The 17,690-nt window shown below is 47.0% G+C and overlaps 1 protein-coding gene across 2 annotated transcripts in view; it reads left to right on the top strand.

Annotated features, from left to right (window-relative positions):
- FAT2 (FAT atypical cadherin 2) overlaps positions 1-17,690 on the top strand; it is a gene marked incomplete at its 5' end in the record, with an annotated part of 66,824 nt that overhangs the window by 26,333 nt on the left and 22,801 nt on the right. For both annotated transcript variants that reach the window (XM_080399379.1, XM_080399378.1), the window contains 10 exons: positions 200-410; positions 2,850-2,989; positions 4,770-5,045; positions 5,483-5,693; positions 6,666-10,718; positions 12,965-13,161; positions 13,792-13,945; positions 14,708-14,941; positions 15,746-16,135; positions 17,448-17,662. In XM_080399379.1, the coding sequence (XP_080255505.1) occupies positions 200-410; positions 2,850-2,989; positions 4,770-5,045; positions 5,483-5,693; positions 6,666-10,718; positions 12,965-13,161; positions 13,792-13,945; positions 14,708-14,941; positions 15,746-16,135; positions 17,448-17,662 (6,081 nt within the window). The remainder of the gene's footprint in view (positions 1-199; positions 411-2,849; positions 2,990-4,769; positions 5,046-5,482; positions 5,694-6,665; positions 10,719-12,964; positions 13,162-13,791; positions 13,946-14,707; positions 14,942-15,745; positions 16,136-17,447; positions 17,663-17,690) is intronic.

Raw genomic sequence — 17,690 nt, forward strand, 5'->3', positions numbered from 1 at the left:
TGATGGTCAAGAGGAATTTGGGTTGCGTGGCTCTATCTTGGAAGCAGCCAGAGCACTGGCCACTGGGTCAAGAGTTGTTTTGTGGGATTTGAGGCACACTCAGACCTGAAACTCCTGGTGGGTGGGAGAAGCAGCTTCCCATGGGGCTCCCACAGGCTAAAACAGCCTTTTCCCTGACTGCATGTGCATTTCCCTGCAGGTGAAGGCAACAGACGGTGGCAGCCCACCACTTTCCTCCCATGTGAGGCTTCACATCAGCTGGGTCTCCCGGCCCGGCCCTTCCTCAGAGCCACTAGCTTTTGACGAACCCCATTTTAACTTCGCCGTGATGGAAACCGATCCTGTGAACCATATGGTGGGAGTGATCAGCATTGAAATGGGCCCCAGCCAAGTGTGGTTTAATATCACAGGTGAGACACAGAAATTAAAGCAGGGCAGTGGTGTCAGGGAGCGTTTGCCCCAGCTCCCTTGGCTTTCAGCACTTGCGTGCCTGAGGTGATGAATTTGTTTGCTTTAGGTGTAGGTGCTTTCTCACAGACACCAAAAGGCTTAAACAACCATAGACAAAGCTGCTCATCCAAGGACTCTGGTGCCAAGTGCAATTATCTAACACACTTTTTAAGTGACATTCTGGGACTTGTCAGTGTTCTCTGATGTAGCGTGAAAGGCAGGGCATGCCAGTCTCAGCTCCTCCTGGGAATCGAGTGACACCATTGGTTGTGGTAAAACAGCCTGCAAGGATCCAGGTGTCTGGCTGGTCTTGCAGACACCCACACCTCTCCTTCCCTGTTGAGCCCATAGTCTCTGCAGGGAGACGAGAGGGGAAGATTCCTCAAAAAGCTGGTCTGACCTAACTGGTGGGGCTCTCCCACCTCAAGCATCCCAGGGATGACTTAGATATGTCATGAAGAATCTCTAGGGCCTCCTCTAAGACACACGGTGCTAGGGCAGAGGGGACATGGGCTGTCCCCCCAGGAGACTCATCAGACAGCAGGTGTGCAGAACTGGTCCTACAAACAAGGGCCAATTGTGCTCATGTAATTTGGTGTTTTGAAGTGGTGCCCCTATCTGCCTTGCACAGCTTTTCCCTGACACTGCCTGCAGGGCTTGCCCTCGTCAGACAAAGCCTTAATTGGGTGAGTTATTAGTTCTTCCCCTTACTATGTTAGGGCAGGGATAATGGTGTATAAATACAATTAAGCAACAACAGATACAGTGCTACCAGGAGCAGACAGTATCAGTGCAAGGCTTATCTGGCATTACTAGTGTCTGCTTGGGTTTGCAGAGTTAACGGTATATTCCTCTGAATTTTATCCCATTGTTTCCCTGCTGAGTGCTTCTGTGCATGCTCAACCTCATCTTTGCCAGTTCCTAGTGCACCAAGTGCTACTCAAGGCTCTCTTGGTTTCTATACCGGTGGAAGAGGACAGGATTTCAGTTTCCCTGCTAGGGAAGCAAAGCATCATGATAGCTGGCAACCAAGCAACGCAGAGATCCAGGAGCCTTCAGCACCTCATTCAAACACTCGCCTTTTCCAGTCCACAAAGGCTCTGTCACTGCAGTTGATGGTGTCTGCAAAAACCCTGATAAAGCAGCATCTTTCTTAAGCTCTTTCCTTCCCTGGGCTTCCTCTTTCCCTTTGGCGCTGTGCAAAGAGAGCTCTTTTCTCAGAGAAAGGCATCCATGGGTTCTCTTTTCCTCTGTCTCTGCTTCTTTCTGTCTCCTTCCCAGCAAGAAAGTGGTGGTCCAGATGGCTGGCAACCCATTTCTCCCACCGGGGAAAATGTGTAATTTAACAATCAGCCAAGATTTTCTCAACTGGTAAGAGAATAAAGCAGAATCCAGAGCATCCAGTAGCCAGGAAGGGACAAGCTGAGACCTGGGATATATTGAAGAAAAGTGCTTCTACCTCTCCTTGTCTCAGAACAGCATAGCGGTGTTTCATGTGCAATAGAGAACTAACAGGCCATCAGCAAGTGAGGCATGAGAAAGGAGCTGCCACGCCAGGGCTGCACAGCAGTAGCATGAGGGACAGCCTTCTGCTGCTGAGCTGCTCTGGCCTGCGGTTCCCCGCACCATGCAGCCATCTGGGTTGGAGACAACAGGCTCTGCTCACCCTGGAAGCACCGTCTGCCTCCCCAACTGTTCAAGTACTGGGCTTCTTCAGGTAGCTCACAGGCTTCCAACCGTGGCAATGAAGACCATCAGTGATATGCCCACAGTGTGACCTTGAATTGGAAGCCAGCAACAGTGTTGCTCAGCCCTGCAGGTCCCTGATCCATGCTAAGCCTGTGATGCTGCATAGCTGGAGACCTTGTGCAAATAAATCAATGCTCAAATGTGCCTGTGGCAAATCTAGCCAAGACATCATATGCATATGTGCATCCTTTCCGCTTCTCTCCTCCTCCTCTTCTCTAATTCCCCTCACCTTCCCTTTCGTACACCTTTGTCACCATCTGTGACTACCTCTTTGTCCAGCTTCTTCATGTCCTCCCTGCCTCCTGTGTCCATCTATCACATTTTGTATTGAGTTTCCCGATTTGGAAGAAACCTCACCTATGGCACTGTCCACCGTCTAGCTGCGGCCAAAGAGGTACAGCTAGACCGAATGTCTACACATCCCCGTCCGAGCTATATTGCCTGGCATGCCACGTATCTGCAGCTGGGCATGAGCTCCTTGTGTGGTTCGTATATGGTGTCTGGAGGGAACATCCTCTTCCTTTGGATCTCCAGGCAGCTCCTAGAATCCCTTCCCCTGCAGAGGCTGCCAAGCACCTGCAGCTTGCTTCAGATAGAAATCTAACTTTAACTGCACCCCACTTCATTTTCTCGTCTCTCCCCTATCCCAGGTGGCGATGATGACATGGATTTTGACATTGAGAAGAGTACAGGCAGCATGGTCATTGCAAGACCCCTCGATGCAAGGAAGAAGTCAAGCTACAACCTGACAGTAGAAGTCACTGATGGGTCCACTACCATCAAAACCCAGGTAATGGTTTATTTTCTTTAGCAGAGACCCCATCTAGAGTGAGTATACGATAAGGGAATCTTTCCTGTGACCCTGCTGAGCTCTGGATCAGGCGCCAGGCACAAGAATCTCTACACTGTGATCTTACATTACACAGTGACCCAGGTCCTAAGTACCAAGCTAAGATTTTTTTTATGTGGTTGGAAACCAAAATGATCTAGGAAAGCCTGGGCCTCTCCTGTTGATCACAGCCAGCTCACAAGGACACGGCTATACCACCAGCCAAGCTGGGGTGGCAGTTCATACTCTCAAGACCTCAATTTGCTGTCAGCTGCTCAGGCTGAACTACAACATGGCTGGGACAACATGCTAAGATATGAGGGAAATGCATATGTGGTTAGATCAGGTGTGGGACCACAGTACCGTATCAAGGGGTGTTCCTGGCACTTGCTAACCTGTGCAAAGCCAGCGCAGATGCATCTGCAGGAGGTGAGGTCAGCCCTCCCCTGGGCTGCTCCAAGTCTGCAGAGCACTGAGAACATACCAGCACTGATGTCCAGGGGGCGAGTGGGGCAACTACAGAGAATGCTGTGTCCTCTGAGCTGCCACATGAAAAGCAAGTGTTGGCAAAAGGAGACGCTTTGCTCTCAGGTATTTCCCTGAGCCCCGGTTAAAATGGCTGCGGAGATTTGCCTATCTTTACCTACCCTCAGGAAGGGTATTCAGGGCTTGAGCTTTCACCAACCATTTTCTCCACGCATAAACAGCAGCCAAAAAAACCAGCCCTCACTGCACAGGAAGACCTAGAACATGAGTCACCCCTCAGTGACACTTATCGTGGGAAACTCACTGCAGAGGTTTGTGGGGATGATGAGTGAGGAACACTACCATTCCTGTGAAACGCAATGCTAATGGACAGCTATCTATCTCAACTATCTTCAGGTATTGTTCCAAATAAACAAACAAAGCCCCACCTTGCCTGTTGTGCATTCCCTGCCACCTTGCATCTCATCCCTACGTTTATTTTGGCACTCAAGGCACTAGCAGATGTCAAAAAACCTGCTTGTGCAAAGCACCCGTGGCATGTTCAGGTTTGCTAAAGGAAGCTAATTATTACACTTGGTTGGGACTTCCTAAGATGCCATGAACACATCAGTAGGGGGGTCAGGACAGCCAGGGTAGGAGACCAAACACAAGAAACTAGGTGACTTTGCAGGCAGGATTCAGGCAGGCCATTCACAGGGGTTTGTTGTTAAACGCAGAGGGGAAGATACGGCTAAGAAGTGTGGACCGAAAACTTTGCTTTGGCATACCTTCCCTGCCCCCATGTTGCTCTTGAGATAGGCCAGCCCCTGCCTTACTTTGCCAAAGGTCCCCCCCTCTGTCAGCTTTGTGGTGTGTAATTAATGAGGACTAGTGTGGAGGCACCAGCCAGCAAAGCTGGCACCATGGATGAGCAACTGATACTTCTTGTGGCAGGCTGTGACGGTTTCCCCATGTGCCAAGTGCAGGCACGCTCAGTCTGAATGGCTTGCCAGATTGGAGAGATTTAAAAAAAAAATGAGAGGAAGCAAGCTGAAAATCACTAAGGGAAGGCACAGCAGGAGTTCCCGGGGAGAAGGCCAAAAGGGTTCCCAGTCACCATGAATGGCAAAGCCCTGGGAGTTGGAAAGCTGTGGCTGTTACAAGGCTCAGAGCGCAGCTACACCCAAGAGGGGTTGGTAGCTGCAACTTTACATGGCTGAATAAGTCAAGTTGCTCCCTCGTCTCTGCTGCCCTCACTGTGCTGTCTCCCCCACAGGCATTTATCCATGTGATTGACATCAACCAGCACCGTCCCCAGTTCCTGGAGAGCCATTACGAGGTGAGGATTCCTGAAGATACGCCCTCGGGGAGGGAAATCCTTCAAGTCAGTGCAACAGACAAGGACAAAGGCAAGGGGCTCATCTACACCATCCATGGCAGCATGGACCCCAAAAGCACAAGACTTTTCCAGCTGGATCCAAGCAGTGGGGTCCTCACAACAGCAGAAGGCTTCAGTTCCCAGCCCATGCCTCAGCACACCCTAACAGTGATGGTGAGTCCTAGCCAAACCCTGCTAAGTCCATCGGCTTGGCCAGCATATATGGGTCTCTGGAGAAATTAAAACTGGTTCTAGTCTTTGAGGGAGGAAGAGGAAAGTAGGATGTTAACCTTTACTGTATAGCCATCCTGGAGAAATCTAGGTAAAACCCTGCTTTCCTCTCAACTATGGGCTGCACCCATCACCTGCTGATTTCATTGGAGAGCCACTGTATTCTTACACAAGAAAGCACAGTGAATAATTGTTAATATTTGAAATTCAAGGCTGAGCTTTGGTGCTGAAACTTGCAGGCTCATTCCTACCCAAGGGGTTGGTACCACTGAAAACCCCCACCCTCTGTAAGAGTCCTGACGAGCTACTTGGAAGCCTGCTGCAGGCAAGGCTGCCTGCTCCCTGAGTGTGACCGTACCTGCTCTTCCTCGGTCATTCAGGTGCGAGACCAGGAGGTCCCCATCAAGAGGAACTTTGTTCGAGTCATCATCCATGTGGAGAACTGCAACCTGCACCCTCCACAGTTCAGCAGCATCCATTACGAAGCAGAAGTGCTGGACTCAGCAGTGGTGGGCACAGAAGTTATACAAGTCAGAGCCTTTGATCAGGACCAAGGAGCCAACGCTGAAATCCACTACTCCCTTCAGGCAGGTGAGAGCCGTGCAACAAGATAGTTTAGGGTATGAACATGCCTGCATTTCTATGCTCTAGCCGGCGACCAAACAGTTGACCAGCTTTCTCTAGCTGTTGCAAAGAACAGTTAATGGCTGCACAGTTCTAAAATCCAGAGAAAATCTAGAATGAGCAGGTAATTTCCGTATTACGGAACATTAGCATCCTTCCTTAAGAAGACAGTTCAGTGTTGAGTCACTGGTCTAAGAAAAAATGTGACTGGATGAGTTAGAACAACTTAAAATTTGCTCTTCTCATCCATGGGAACTGAGGGAGGGCTTCCTGTTCAGCTGCTGTCAGACAAAAGTACTCTGATTCCTACAATAGCCACCATCACTTCCACCACTTCTACCAAGAAATACATCCTTGAGGAAGAGCGAGAACCCTTTCAGCACTGGTTGATGATGGGTTTGGGTCATGCAAGCTCAGTGGGCAAGTATTTTGTCATTCACTTTAAAGGTTAAAACAAATATTTATGGCTGTGCCACTCTGCCTATTTAGCAGCTAAATTCTTTGCAGGAGACAAGCCATCCTTTGCTCCATCTTTCTCACTGCAATTTAGATCAAGGACTAAGGAATTTAATTGCTCCTGAAGTATTGGTAATTATAAGCATGACAGGGCTTGAAGGAACTAGTACGGTCTATGCAACCTTGTTCTGCACATGAGGCAAAAGCTTCAAGCACGTGCTCTGCCACCACTAAATATGCTCAGATTAGAAGGATATTTATCTCTAATTTACATTTTGATTGATTTAAAAATTAGTTCATAGATCTCAGTGAGTTCATTGTTCTTAGAATTAAAATTATTTAGAAATTAATGGAGAGCGTTGCCTCCCAGTGAAAGAAACAGATGTTAATTAGGCCTGAAATCAGGACCATCTATGGAAAAGAGGTTCAGAAAACCAAAACAGGGTGTCTGTATTCTTCACTTTGTAATTTCTCTTCTTGCAGGTAACGGGGAAGGTTTCTTTAGCATCGACTCTTATTCTGGAATTATTACAGTTGCCCAGAGACTGGACCCATCCAGGCAGGAGCGATTTACTCTCATTGTAAAGGCAGAAGATCAGGGGTTCCCCCAGCTTAAAGATTCTTCTACAATACATGTCCGCATTAGACCCTCTGAGCGCACGCCTCCAAAGTTTCCAGAGGCCGAATACATCACAGAGATCAGTGAAACCACTGCTGTTGGCTCTCCTCTGATCCAGGTTTCAGCCACAAGCTTGTCACCAGTCAGCTATGAAATAAAAGATGGAAATGGAGATGGAGTGTTCTCCATGAACTACCAGTCAGGCCTTATTTCCACTCAGAAGACCTTAGATTTTGAGCAGGTATCTTTTTACCAGTTGAAAGTCCGTGGCACCAACATGGCTGGAGCATTTATGGACACAGTGGTACTTATCTATGTCATAGATGAGAATGACAATGTGCCAATCTTCGTTAAGCCTTCCTTCGTTGGCTGGATCATGGAGAACGCTCCATCACAAAGCATGGTTCTGGATGAAAGCAATTCTCCCCTTGTGACCCATGCAACAGATGCTGATCAAGACTCCAATGCTCTGCTGGTCTATGAGATTTTGGAACCGGAGGCACTGAAATATTTCACAGTAGATCCCAGCACAGGGACGCTGACCAGTCGTGCTGATATAGACTATGAGCTTACCCCAGTTTTCCACTTCAGTGTACACGCACATGACAGTGGAAGTCCCAGCTTATTTGCGTCTAAGCCGGCCAGAGTCACAATCCATGTTAAAGATGTGAATGATTCGCCTCCAGTCTTTTTCAAGGACACTTATGAGCTTTCTGTCTTGCTACCTGCCCACTCAGGGATGGAGCTTTTGTCGGTGCAGGCAAAAGATGCAGATTCAGAGGTGACATACAGCATCGTGGAAGGGAACCTTGATAATGCTTTCTACATTCATCCGCTTACAGGTCTCATCTCCATTCTTAACACCACTGGCCTGGGAAGCTATCGTGAACTCACGGTCCGAGCTGGTGATGGCTTGTATAAAAGTACTGCTCTGGTTAAGCTAAATTTAACTCAAGCACAAGGTACTGGCTTAAAATTTGATCAAGACATATATACAGTAACTGTGATGGAGAACTCTACAGATGAGAAGACTCTCACTGTCCTTGGGGTCAAGGGGTATCAGCTAAATGAACCACTTTTCTATTCACTTTTGAATGGAAAGGAAAGATTCAAAATGATCCAGGCATCTGGAGTACTCCAGACCAAGGGTGTGAAATTCGACCGCGAAACACAAGACATGCACGAGGTAGCTGTGGAAGTGAAGGACAATAGGAAACCACCGAGAGTGTCCCAAGCCACGGTGAAGGTTTACATAGAGGATGTCAATGACAATCCACCGCAGTTTGAGAATGTGCCATATTACACCTCGGTGCAGGATGGCACAGAGCCAGGTGACGTCCTTTTTCAGGTGTCAGCAACAGACAAAGACGTAGGGGATAATGGAGCCATTACCTACTCATTTGCAGAGGACTATAAATACTTTTGGATTGACCCCTACCTGGGAGACATCTCCCTTAAGAAGCCTCTTGATTACCAAGCATTAAATAAATACAACCTCCGAGTCATTGCTAAGGACAAAGGTGAGCCTCCCCTCCGTGCCGAAGAGGAGGTTGTGATCAGTGTGAGGAACAAATCCAACCCTCTGTTCCAAAGTTTGTACTACCGAGTGAAGGTGCCAGAAAACATCCCCCTCTACACATCTATCCTCCACATACAGGCTCGCAGCCCTGAAGGCTTGCGCCTCATCTACAACATCGTGGAAGAAGATTCCCTGAAACTCTTCAGCACTGACTTCAAAACCGGTGTCCTTACTGTCACAGGCCAGCTGGACTATGAGCTAGAGACAGAACACACCTTCACTGTTCGAGCCACAGACACAGCGCTAGGATCCTTTTCAGAAGCCAGAGTAGAGGTGGAGGTAGAGGACATTAATGACAACCCCCCCATATTTTCCCAGATCATCTACACAGCATCTGTCTCGGAGAGTTTGCCAGCACAGACCCCTGTTGTCCAGATCTTTGCCTCTGATAAGGACTCGGGCAGAAACAAAGTGGTCTCCTATCAGATCTTGGATGATGGTTCAGATGCTACCAAGTTCTTTAATATTGATGCCAGCACAGGGCAAATAACAACTGCTCAAGCACTTGATTACGAAAAAAATCAGCAGTTTCGCATGAAAGTAAGAGCTGCAGATCATGGGATGCCTCCACTTAGCAGTGATGCCCTGGTAATTGTAGATGTGACAGACATCAATGACAACCCCCCCGAGTTCAGCCAGCTTCAGTATGAAGCCAAGGTGAGTGAAATGGCTACATGTGGGCATATCGTGATAAAAGTCCAAGCCCTGGACCCCGACAGCGGAGACACCACCCGACTGGAATACGTGATACTCTCAGGCAATGACAACAGGCATTTCACTATCAACAGCACTTCTGGAATAATATCCATGTTCAACCGCTGCAAAAAGGACTTGGAGTCATCTTACAGTCTCAGAGTTTCTGCTTCAGATGGAGTTTTCAAGAGCACCGTGCCCGTGTATATCAATACCACAAACGCCAACAAATACAGCCCCTCTTTTCGGCAGAATGTGTATGAGGCAGAGCTGGCAGAAAATGCTGAGATAGGTACCAAAGTGATTGAACTGCTGGCTATTGACCCAGATGGTGGCCCGTACGGCACCATAGACTATACCATCATAAATAAACTTGCCCATGAGAAGTTCTCCATAGACAATAAAGGCTGTATTGCCACGCTGCAAAAACTGGACAGGGAAAATTCAACAGAGAGAGTGATTGCCATTAAAGTCATGGCCAAGGACGGGGGTGGGAAGGTGGCATTCTGCACTGTCAAAATAATCCTTACAGATGAGAATGACAACCCACCTCAGTTTAAAGCTTCTGAATACACGCTGTCTATCCAGTCCAATGTAAGCAAAGGCTCCCCTGTCATCCAGGTACTGGCTTATGATGCTGATGAAGGTGCAAATGCAGATGTCATTTACTCCGTTGACTCTGTGGAAGATGTGGCAGAAGATCTTGTGGAGATCAATGCTGCCACTGGGGTTGTTAAGGTCAAAGAGAGCCTTGTTGGTTTGGAAAACAGAGCCTTTAACTTCAAGGTGAAAGCTGAAGATGGCAGACCCCCTCACTGGACTTCCCTTCTCCCAGTGAATCTTCAGATTGTCCCCAGGGAGGTGACGTTGCCAAGGTTTTCTGAGCCCCTTTATACATTCTCTGCATCTGAGGACCTTCCAGAGGGATCAGAAATAGGCTCAGTCAAAGCTTTTGCAGAGGATCCCATCATATACAGCCTGGTGAAGGGAACCACTACAGAAAGTAATAAAGATGAGGTGTTCACACTGGATGAACAAACAGGGGCTTTGAAAATCAAAAAGGCCATGGATCATGAGACCACCAAGTGGTACCAGATTGATGTTATGGCTCACTGCACACATCAGGAGACTGACCTGGTCTCTCTGGTCTCTGTGAACATCCAAGTGCAGGACGTCAATGACAACAGACCTGTTTTTGAGGCAGATCCCTACAAAGCTTTTGTCATGGAGAACATGCCATCAGGAACCACAGTCATTCAAGTGACAGCTAATGACCAGGACATGGGAAGTGATGGACAGGTGACCTACAGTCTGGAAGCAGAATCAGGCAACCTCCGAGGACTCTTCACCATTGATGGTGAGAGTGGGTGGATCACCACACTAAAAGAGTTGGACTGCGAAGATCAGGAGATCTACCGGTTTTATGTGGTGGCCACTGACCATGGCAGGAAAGTCCAGCTCTCTTCCCAAACCCTGGTGGAGGTCACTGTCTCTGATGAAAATGATAATGCTCCACAGTTCACCTCGGATTTCTATAAAGGATCGGTAATTGAGAACGCGGAGCCAGGGCAGGTTGTTGTCACACTGAGTACCATCGATGCAGACATCTCTGAGCAGAACCGGCGGGTCACATGCTACATAACTGGTGAGTTTTTCCTGACTTTAAATCTTCAGTGAGCAAAAATAGAGTATCATCTCAAAGTGAGGATTTGATACGTTGTCTTACAGAATATTAATACCGAAATAGCATTATACAGACAGTCCTATAAGAAGCAGGTGATGAAGCCCGAGCTCTGTCATGAGCTGGATTCATCAGTTAAATGAGTCTGGGGTATCCAAAACTCTTTAGTAACTAACTGCAGTGGGTGGAATTATCATTATAATAGCTATCTCACCACCAAACTGTCCTATTTATTTGGAAATAAATAAATAAAATATGTAAGTAATTACACAGTACTGTAGATATATTTATTTACACTTTCTTAACAGAGGAATAATCAAGATTGTAATTTTAATACTTACAAGAAGGGTAGAAGTGGTGGTACAGCAGGAAGGAAGGTTTTTCACACATAGATACTGTGATCTGTATTTGTAAGTTCTTTGACCCAGCTTTTTCTCCTGCAAACCATGCAGTCAGTTTACACCTATGTGTAGCCTGCCTGTATTTTTAATAACTATATTTGTGCACATAGGATGTGCATAACTTCCTGATATTAAATGTGTCTCCTATGATGCCACTGTGACCCTGACTTAACAAACAAGTAGACCTCACAAGGCTGCAGTTAACCACCCTGAAGAACTGGTGGATATTTGAGACTTTCATGTCAATCTTAACGAGACTCCTGGCTAACAAGAAATACTAAAGATGACTCTCGCACCCCTGGAACATCAGCTGTGCCAACTGAAATTAACCACTGCTGTAAAAGAGCAAAAAAGTTATACTGGAATGTTTGTTGTGCATCGGCACAAGTAGAAGCTTGATTTTACGGTACTTTTTGACCCCAAAGGGTCTCCCTCAGACCTGGAACAGATACTTCAAATTAAAATGTTTGTACAAACTCAAACGAGGACCCTTCAGGGTCAAAACATTTAGCCAGATCATGCTGCAGCCTGTTATCTATTATTGTAACCATCCAAAACAGGGGAGGAATGTTGGTACTTTCAATTGGTTTATGGCATACCTAGGTATTTGCAAACCTTTGGGAGCAAAGATTCAATCCATTTATGTATTTGCACTTCTGCCATCTTAAAGGTAGTAGTAACTTCCAACTGCTTTAAACCTGAGAGAATGCTTGCTATATTACTGGTGAATATGTGTATACATTTCTGCTATGTACTTAGAAGTATAAGTCAAACTCTAGCCATAAATACAGAAATACAACTGCAGCAGAGTGGTGCAGCAAAAGAAAGGAGGAGGTGAACACAGAGCCTAGCTTCCCGTTGTTCACATGCACATTGACCTTAAACACACAGAAACTAAATCTGAGCGTGGGCTGGAGTCTCCCAGCATCAGAAGAAGGGCTAGCAGAGGTCTTGTTGCACCTCCAGATTCACCACCTCATCACCACGGTGCAAATAAAAGCAGAAAGAGAGTGGATGTAATTTACCCCACTGTGCAAGGCCCTTCAGAGCCTAACACAAACAAGCCCTGGAGCCAGCTCTCTTCATTGTCTCCCTTACCTAATGTGCTCCCTCCTTCTGCCCAGCTGCATGGGTTCAGCAGAGGACACCAGCTCCTTGCCAGAAAAGGATTCTCCAGGGTCAGCATCCACCCCATTCAAAAGCTACTCTGTGTAATATCAGTAGGAGCGGCATGAATCTGGTGGGCTGGAGAGCCTGCCTAGTCTGGATTTACCTGTCTGTCATTGTTTGGCTCTTACAAAATCAAAAAGTAGCCCCAGAAAGTGTAGCTTTATATTAAATACATCTGTAGGTTAAAAGGGAGTACAACTACATAGGTACTGTAACAATAAGATCCAAGCAATGTCTGCAGGGTATTTGCCACTCTCAGATCCCTTTAGGAACATGCACCGAGAAAGACTGACACACTTTAGGAAGGTGAGACGATGTGGTTTTGAGGCAATGAATATGCACACCTGCAGAACATTACCGAGACACTTTTGCAATCAGGAGTAGTTTCCTCCTTCCAGTGTAATATGCAAACAGCTAGTAAGAGAAACGAGCAGGGTATTTCTCAGCTATGCAGTGAAGCAGACCAAATGCTCCTCACCTGCCAGATATGACACTAACGCCCTCTGTGTGGCACCACTGCAAGTCCTTCAGGTGTCCCGAGGGCCCGGCAGTGGGCACACCTATATCCCCTTTCCTTAACTCATCTGATTTTCAGCACTCGGTAAATGTCTTTTTTCCGTGCCTCCTGCCCCCTTCTAGAAGGAGATGTACTGGGACAGTTCACCGTTAACCAGATTGAGGGCGAATGGACAATTTCTTCCAAGAAGCCTTTGGACAGAGAAGATACAGAAAAATATCTCCTCAAGGTTATGGCCTCTGATGGAAAATTTCAGGCTACCACCGAAGTGGAAATTTTTGTTCTGGATATCAATGACAACAGCCCTGAGTGTGGCCAGGTAAGACATCTGTCCTGGGGCATCAGGGGCACAAGAGGAGCACCTGGGAAGGAGAGAACACAATAGCAAGGAAGAATGAACAGAAAGAGCATGTTAAGAGGGTTTGGCTTGTCATAATTCTTCTCACACGATCTTTTTGCTTTGATTATGCTTAGCAATTTTAATTAAGCTGCATGTCAAGCAAGAACATTAAATCTAGCCTCCAAGCATGTTTGCCAGCAGTAAGTGAGCGCCTAAGCATTATGAAGGATAATTTCTGGAGATAAACAATGCCAGGAAGCCTCCTGGGTAGGGGCATGTAAATTACTGAGTTTTATATCCTGCTAAGCTGAGAGATTCCCATCAGGAGGTTTGTTACCGTAGAGAGCTGATTGCTGGTATGGATGTTACCCATGGTGAGAAAGAACAGAGGTGGTTGCTTCCCAAAGGAGATTCAAAGGCTTGTGTGAAATGAGCTCACTGGTCCCAGTCCACACCCCTGCAGCGGCAACGTGAGGCACATTGTGTTCCCCCATAAACCACATGGTTTATCCTTCTCTATGAAGCTTCTGCTAGTCCATTCCTCCCCATGTGGGATGAAGGTATTTTGGAGATGGCTCAGATGCCAATGACGCCTTCTGTCCTTGCCAGATATTCTACACTGGGAGAGTCTCTGAAGACGCTCTGCCGGGTCTTTTCATTTTGAAAATATCAGCGACCGACCCTGATGTCGGCAGCAATGCCCAGATAACATACAGCCTCCACGGCCCTGGCGCAGAGGAATTCCGGCTGGGCCCACACACAGGTGAGAGCAGGGCGATGGGATGCTTTTATCCTTTTCCTCACCCACTCCCAAGAAATGCCAGCTGCCGGCATGGCTCAATACTTGCCTCCTCTTGAGCAAACAAAAGGTCTGTTCATTCCAGCTCTCCCAAGCTAGGAGGAATGGCAGACAGACAGGTTTATTCCAACACAGTATAGAGGAGAGTGAGCTCTGCAGCTGCCTGCTGGATTTCTTTACAGATAGTCCATTAGCACCAGTAAAATGCAGGGCAGATGCTGTTGCTAACAGCCAGGTCTCAAGGAGGAGAGATCAGCAAGTGTTTGGCTTGAGACAAAGACCCAAGTCCTAAACTCTAAAAAGCACCTTACCAGGTCTTGGGCAGTGTCTTTGCCCGAGCAGACACAATGATCATTCTAGAGAACAACTGGGGTTCACTACATTACAAAAAACTTAATGCAGCAGGGGTCATAAAGGTGTTTATGAGTACAATACATTTATGAGGACTTTTATCCCATGACGGCATCCCTTGCATGAAGTTCAGCCCGCCTTGAAGGACTCCCCATGCCAAGCCCTGCCAGGGCACTGGCTGGCAGTGATCCGAGAATAGCCCCGAGCGATGTGGTGTGGACACATCACTGCTATTAGCTGGATTACAGACAGCGTTCAAACCCGGGCTGTCTCCCACGGTTCAGCCAGGAAGGCAGCGTGCTTGAACCTCCCTGAGCTCTCCTAGGCTGTGGCAGCAGTTGCAGGAGACAAGACACCTCCTGTTCTTTCCAACAGGGGAACTGACCACATCTGCACCTCTCGACCGTGAGCAGAAACCTACGTACCATCTTGTTGCCAAAGCAACTGATGGTGGAGGCCGTTCCTGCCAAGCAGATGTAACGCTGATCGTAGAGGACACAAATGACAACGCACCGAGGTTCTTCCCCACTCACTGTGCAGTGGCCGTTTTTGACAACACCACAACAAAAACACCCATCGCCGTGGTTGCTGCCAGGGACCTTGACGAAGGTGAGTCAGAATGGGATTTACTCTTTAGTATAGTTCGTCTTTCATCCTGAAACCTTTGAAACCTAGGGAAGGGTTGTAGCAATGGGTATAGATGATTGAATCTTGGCGAAGATGTGCCAGGATCTCATCACTGAGTTGTTCTTAACTAGCAGGCTGGCATCAGCATTTTTGTGACCCGGTAGGAAATGCAATATTTGTAGAAACACGCAAAGACAGACTTTGAGGACATGCTCAGTAACTGTAACCGTGACGTGCGGTGCAAACTGTGACACACAGTTTGTCGGGGATCCAAACTGGACAGAAACTTTACCAAAAATGGAAATCAAGAATGAGCGTAATAAGGAAAAAAGGAGCTTTATATCTGAATGAGGTAGATGATATGGAGGGAGAGGTCCTTCTGAAGACACAAAGATTCTCAGAAACATAGGTAAGACTCCTAAGAAAGGAACTTTCAACAAACCTCTCCAGCAGAGACTGAATTTACAATGACAGAGGCAAGAGCGTATTTACCTGCTTTGCAAGCAGATACGAAGGGAAATTACATTTAAAAGCAGGGGAATTAAAACTGGGAAACACTAGTAAATACAGACAGGCGGTACTGATGGATGATGGTGAGGGTGGCCAGATGTCTGAACTTACAGACGGACAGGGGCAACACCTGATGTTCATACAGCCTCCGTTCTCCCTAGGAATTTAAGGTCATTAAGTACACATAGTCCTCATGGATTGACAAACCAAACAAAAAAAAATCCAACCAGCAGTTCCTACCCATGAATTAATGCAGCCTGTCCCTTACCCTTCCAGGTCTCAATGCTGAGGTGGTTTATTCTCTGCCTGATTCTGCCAACGGACACTTTTCAATTGAAGAAACCACAGGGGTGATTCGTCTGGAAAAGCCTCTGAAGGATTCCCAGCATTCAGCATTTGAGCTGACAGTCTGTGCTACAGACCGGGGCACCCCGGAGCCCCTCTCTGCTCTTGGCACTGTCACTGTCTCCGTTGTGGATCTAAACGAATATCTGCCTGTTTTCCTGGCCCCTGAATACGTGGCCATGGTAAAAGAAGATGTGGCTGTGGGTACAGAGGTCCTCAACTTGTCAGCCTTGACAAGGGACAATTCAGAAAACACAGAGATCAAGTATGAAATTGTGAATGGCAACGACCACGGGAAATTCCAGCTCAACTCAAACACAGGTAAGACGATCTCATGCCAAAGCAGGTCCTGGCTGACCAAACATCAAAGGATGTGCTTGTATGTGTCTTCTCTCGTTCTTCTCCGTTTGGCTTGCACTTCTGCTTCCCTTAGTCTTTAGCCAGCACAAGGGTAGGGAATACAGTCCTCTACCCTAAATTTTACCAGCCAAGTCACTTGAGTAGTCCAAATCTTACTGAAATTAATGGAAAGATTCCTGCCGTATGTCTGGGACCTGAGACAGATCCATTGCAATGAGGAATACACGGAGAACAGGATGGGGAAATTTTTCCACTTCAAAACACAGGAGAAGGTAATTGCATTTAAAAAAGTCTCTCCATCCTGATCCCACAAGGAACCTGCAGACCAGGGTTAACAGGCAGCTTTATTAGGTAGCACTCAATGAATGTGGATAGTTACCAATCTGTTAACCATGAGCAGGTGCTGAGCCAGGTTTACTAGCCAAATAAAGCACTGCTCTGTTTGCAGTGATCTGGTAAAAGCTGTTATCAGAAGGCCAATGTCAGCTTCCTGAAACAAGCTCTTGGCTGTGTCATCAATGGCCTTCTGCCCATGGCTGCAACATCCTCACCTACAGCACCTTCTGCAGCTTCTCTGTCCCCAAGGCTCTTACTAATTTTTCTACACCAATCTTGTTAATAGTCGGTATGTCTTAAAAGACATAGAACAGAGTCATTTCCAGGGGATAATTTTGTGATGGTTTTAGTGCTGAACCCAGGAAAGCATTGAAATACACAGGCACATTCTGTCCCCCATCGCTATGTTTTTCCACTTTCACTTTGTCTTCTTTGTTCCTCACTCATTTTTTATAACTCCTTTTTATGTTGCATCCCAAGACTCACCTACTAATCACAGCATCCTGCCATGCACCTTTTTCTCCTGTACATCTCTGCATCCACGTCTCACACCTTTTCATCTTGCCTATGACACAGTTCAGTGATGCTCTACTACTGCCTTGGTCACAGCTTTCAATAGCATTGTTGGATTCTCATCCTATTTTGTCCCAGATCTCCTGCAATCAAGAGTCCTGGAAACCTCCCTGAATAAAAGCTTATTTCACCTCTTCAAACATGAGGCAGGTTATGGCAGAAACAGTTCAGTCATAGGTTTCTTTATGTGATGCCATGACCTTCAGTGTCCTGATTTAACCAGAGGAGGTCGAAGTCAGGTGAACAGCACCTTTTCAGCTGGCAGTCTGGCAGTTGTCTCAGTATATCCCCAGTATTACAAAAAACCTCACGTGCCATTCATTCAAAGTATCTTCTGCCCTTTTCTATCCATCTGCCAATGCAGGTGCCTTATACATAAATGGGAGCTTGGACTTTGAAGCGAGTCATGAGTATTACTTATCCATCGAGGGCACAAGGAAGGGCTCAGCTTCTCTCAGCGATGTGACCATGGTAGTGATCAACATAACTGACATCAATGACCATGCACCAGAGTTCATCCAAGACGCTTACTTTGCTGATATCCGGGAGGATGCTGCAGTTGGAGAAATCATCCTTACGGTATGATTATGAACAGGCCAGCTGTCTT

Source organism: Falco punctatus (genome assembly GCF_963210335.1).
Source record: "Falco punctatus genome assembly, chromosome: 8".
NCBI lineage: Eukaryota > Metazoa > Chordata > Aves > Falconiformes > Falconidae > Falco > Falco punctatus.